This window comes from Gadus morhua, chromosome 5 (assembly GCF_902167405.1).
Source record: "Gadus morhua chromosome 5, gadMor3.0, whole genome shotgun sequence".
Taxonomy (NCBI): Eukaryota; Metazoa; Chordata; class Actinopteri; order Gadiformes; family Gadidae; genus Gadus; species Gadus morhua.
In genome coordinates this window covers 3,524,757-3,529,756 of record NC_044052.1, presented here as the reverse complement: position 1 = coordinate 3,529,756, position 5,000 = coordinate 3,524,757, and the positions used below count along the sequence as shown (strand labels likewise).

General features: G+C 46.3%; 1 protein-coding gene across 5 annotated transcripts in view; it reads left to right on the top strand.

Annotated features, from left to right (window-relative positions):
- Positions 1–5,000, top strand: part of dnmt3ab (DNA (cytosine-5-)-methyltransferase 3 alpha b) — a 44,778-nt gene that overhangs the window by 27,344 nt on the left and 12,434 nt on the right. For all 5 annotated transcript variants that reach the window (XM_030355898.1, XM_030355903.1, XM_030355901.1 and 2 more), the window contains 3 exons: positions 2,108–2,470; positions 2,825–2,983; positions 4,684–4,791. In XM_030355898.1, coding sequence (XP_030211758.1) covers positions 2,108–2,470; positions 2,825–2,983; positions 4,684–4,791 — 630 coding nt within the window. The remainder of the gene's footprint in view (positions 1–2,107; positions 2,471–2,824; positions 2,984–4,683; positions 4,792–5,000) is intronic.

Sequence of the window (5,000 nt, the reverse complement as noted above, 5' to 3'; positions counted from 1 at the left end):
AAATACGCATAAATATACAACCTTTCAAAACTTATTTCTCAATGTATCAACACCTGTTTGCAGAATCCCATTTACAAGATAAATGGGAAACAATGAAATACACTGTTAGAACAGTGCCAGATTTGAAACTCTGCAAATGCGCTGGTGAAATTGTTTGAACTTTGAAAATTTGTTGGTGAAAATGATGAAGAAGATAAAATAGAACACAAAATCATGTTTACAGATGTTTGAATTTTTGTTTGAATTTTTTTCAGGTTATAATCTCTTTTTTCAGTGTTGCAAAACCTTTTTTACAAGGTGTTGAGTTTTCAAACCCAGACTTACAAGCCTTTGAAACTTTCTTTTTTCAGGTTTGAAATATGGCAGGAAACTGGCTCCATAGAGATGCACCTGCTGTCTTGTTTATTGATTGTTTATCGAGTGATGATGTTGATACAGAATCCTGTGAACCACGAGGTAGGGACTCACCGATGTTATCAGTTTTACTGAAAGCCTTTTGGCTACAGTTTATCACAACCTCTCCATGAATATACACATACGAGCTATGTAAACAATAAGCTCAAATGACCTAGAAGTCATAGATAGACAATCATTTTCTCCATCATTTAAGGTGCTGCAATGTATGGTTCCTTATCCATTGTTTACCTCACATCGTACCTTACATAGGGCGGTGTTGCGACCCACGACATTGAGCTTGCTGTGAGTCTGTGTAACTGGCCATTTTCTTTGTGTTCATTTTAATGGGCAATGCTGGGTAAATCCCAAATATGTGAAAGTGGATATAGCTCATCAGACATAGCTCGGTTTCGCCTAGTGTGTACAAGCCTTTCATCTTTCATCTTGTAGACCAGGGATGGGCAACTTTCATGATAAAGAGGGCCACAATTCTTCATCATCACCATCAGAGGGCCATGTGACTGTGCACTTCAACTCGACGTAAACTGAGAGAAGCTACACATTTTTGAATTTGTTGGATATGATTTCCTGTATTCTGGTGCATTTTGGGGATGGCCACTACCTACAAAATCGAATGGTCGTATGGCGTATGGTATGTTGATTGAACCAAGATACATTCATTTCATGTTTTCCATGCTCAAACAGCCACATGATTGTTTAGTATTTCGATCAGTGCAAAGGGCTCACATACATCGTTATTCAATGATGTCACAAAACTGAAAAACAGTGGCCCAACATTAAGTGCAACAACTCAATGAAATCAAACCTAACACGCATGATATTCACTTCAGGGCAGTTGTAGTAGTTGAAGTGGAAATCTTTCATGACTGATATCGTTTCTAAGCAAACTAGACACATTGGTTTGCCTTTGAATTCTATGAACAGATACTCTGCTTTTCTTCTTTCTTAACCAAGTTTTCTGTAACTCGATTGTTTTTACATATATTTTTTTTAAATAAAAATGATGTGCGGGCCTGACTGAGTGAGGATGCGGGCCGCCAGTTGCCCATCCCTGTTGTAGAACCTTACTATGTACAATACTTTCATCTTGAACACCAAGCAAAACCTAAATACCACAAAAAAATGAAATACTTGATTCATGATCTGAAAGCATGTGGTTTGGATTAGACTTAATGAAGAGAGTAAAATGTTAAGAGGGGGTCACTCGCCCTGCGCTTCGATGGACATAAATATTTGATTGCCGATAATAAAAATGTCTGCCTGTAGCGTGTGAGGTAATTGAATGTGTGAGCATGTAAATTAGATAAGGCTACTGTATGTTTACTCAAGTTATAATTCATATTCATATTTCATGAGTGCCACTCGCAATGTAGGGCTAACTGGAAGATGGATGACTTGATGAAATACAGTGAGGCATGAATAGCAACCGGGATATATATTTCTAGAAATGGTCTAGGACTCAAGCTCAGGGCAAACATTCATGAACGATTGGATCAACACATACCACTTTTCATCGTACCATTTACCAAACTTGACCATTTCTATCTCTTCTCTATGTGTCTTACTTCCTGGTAAGCAAATAATGAGCAGCTCTTCTGCCAACTGCCATGCACTATTAGACTCTCTGCGTTGGCAAATCAGATTCTTTCTGTGATTGGCTCACGCCTGTCTGCCGTGGTCTGTGTTGCAGGCTGAGAGGAAGGCCAAACTGGTGTCGGCCATGAACGCCACCGGTGACCGCGGCGAGACGGAGAGAGAACCCCCACGCCCGGCGGTCACGAAGCGCCCGGCGCCCTGCAAACAGCTGGCCCCACTGCCCCCGCAGGCCCCGCCCCCATCGAAGACTCAGCATCACCCGCCACCGCCGCCGCCGCCTCCTCCGGCGGCTGCCTCACCACCACAACAAAAACATCAACAACAACCACAACAAGAGACGCAGCAGCCCACAGACCCCGCCTCCCCCACCGTGGCCACCACCCCTGAGCCGGTGAGCCTGGGCGGCGAAGCCAAGACCGCCCTCTCCAAGACTGCGGACGCTGAGCCAGAGTATGAGGTGAGGGAGGTCGCCGAGGGGTCGCAGAGGGGTCAAATAGGAGCTAGAGGGTAGTGGATTAAAGCCAGGGTCTACAGACTGAAGAGAACCAATAACGGTCCTCGGAAGGTTGCATAGCAATCTATCTCAGGCAAAGACTGAGATAAGCCAAGACACAAACAATTCTCAACAATTCACATATTAATTGAAAGTGGTTCACAGAGTACGTTTAAGTAGATACATGTCGTTAAGTAGCAGGCAGGGGTCGGCAGCAGGACATTGGGGTTTGAACCTATCCCCTCCACCCCCCCCCACCACCCCCAGACCAGGGCGACACTAACCCCCTCTGGCCCGTGGTTGTGCTCCCCTCCCCAGGACGGCCGGGGCTTTGGCATCGGGGAGCTGGTGTGGGGCAAGCTGCGGGGGTTCTCGTGGTGGCCCGGGCGCATCGTGTCCTGGTACATGACGGGCCGCAGCCGCGCCGCCGACGGCACCCGCTGGGTCATGTGGTTCGGAGACGGGAAGTTCTCTGTGGTGAGTGGCGAGCGGCACGCGCCGACGGCTCGGCCCCCGTCCTGTCGGGTTCAAAACATGTCGGGAGGATGAAACGTTTAGTACCGCGACAATCACAGGATGTCTGACGCCATGCAAGTCAACCTTTTTTTTTTTGAGTCAACCTTTCCACACCCGAGGTCGACACGACGGCGAGTGGTCGACTGGTTGTCGATGATGTCATCACATACACACACAAAAATGACGATATTGCAATATTTGTTCGGTAAACGTTGATAATCGACAAGTGAGATGTACTGAGCTAGCACCCCTCTCCCCCTCCCTCCCTCCCTCTCCCTCTCCCCCTCCCTCCCTCCCTTTCCCTTTCCCTCCCTCCCTCCCCCCCTCTCCCCCTCCCTCCCTCCCTCCCTCTCCCCCTCCCTCCCTCCCTCCTGGTGCTCTGGAGAGGTTGGGGTGCAGTGCGTCAACACGACACACAATGAGTAAACCAGTGGGGCTGGACGCACAAATCTTGCGGGACGCTGACCTGATTTTGTTTGGTCAGACACTTTCGTGCTCAGCCTAGTTCTGAGGTTTGCCGTGGCTAAAGCTCATCCAATACTGTCTCTTCTGCAAGCGCCATAGTAGTGGTAGTGTCCCGGCATGGTTGACTTGTCGTAGTAACCTCGCCCGGTGATTCGTCGAATAGTGCGACCCCTAGTGTAGGGCTGTACGGTATGGACTAAAATGTATATCACAGTACGATTTAAGGCATAGACGGTAACGATATTATATCACGGTATGTTCATTTTATCTTTTAATTTCGATGCTTCTGAAGGGGTAATATACTGGTTAGGCAGCAAAACTGAATAGAAAAATGCTAAATCTTTTCTCAAGTTACTTCCATCTCTGAAAAACACTAATATTTGGTCGCGGACTATGCTATGCCGCGGACTATAATTCTTGCATCTCAATTTGGCCTTGTGTGTGTGTGTGGCCATGTAACGCGAACCAGGGATTGAGTGTTTTGACCATCTCTTCAAAGCCCTTTCTATCGACATTTTGAAAGGGAACCATGTCCTTACAAAGGTAAACAGTGATGGCATTTGTCATCTCGGTCCACCTCTGGCTTTTTATTTTTTTTCATAAGGGCTTCCTTTGGAAAATGCCTGCGGAAGCGATGTCTGAGGTGCAGAGACAGCTTCATGCTACCAGCGTTTGTCTCGTACGGTGTGGAATTAGAGTTTGTGAAGGGACTATGGTGCAAGCGCGCCAGCGTGCTTGCACAATAGCATACTGTCTGAGAAGGCAGTATCGATGTCAAATCTGTCCCCGGAAAAAGTAACGTTGCGCCGAATTGAAAAAGGAACTACGTTTCGTTACCGTATTTTCAGTAGTTGCGCGTAACTTTACTTTTTACATGAAAAAGTAGTTGTGTTACTGTATTAACGCGTCACTTATTTTATAACGCGTTACACACAACACTGTCTATCGGTCACACCGGTCTCATCGTAACGTCAAATTCCATACCGTAGCACAAGTTCACACCGGTATACTTTCTATACCGTTTATACCAAACACCCCGACCCTATTGTGTAGCATGTAGTTGAATGAGCCATTGTTCCATTTCAGGTATATTAAGTTGAAACTGATCTTCTGAAATACAGTAGTTTTCTGCTCTCCTATGTACCACTAATATATTCATATCTATGTCCTCCATTTCATTCCCCGTCCCCCATCAGGTTTGTGTGGAGAAACTAATGCCCCTAAGCTCCTTCTGCAATGCGTTCCACCAGCCCACCTACAACAAGCAGCCCATGTACAAGAAGGCCATCTTTGAAGTGCTGCAGGTGAGGAACCCCGGCTGATGCCTTGCTCATTCCACTAGCTTCTCCTCTAGCTTCTGCTGCTGTTAGCGACTGGCAGAGGCACAGCGATGAGGTAATGCAACTTGACGGGCTTCGAAGGGATGGAGGTTGAGGGTTGATTGTGGATTTTCTAATTAGCAGATCCATTCAAGCGTTCATTAGCAGTTACACTACTATAAGCTAGAATGATG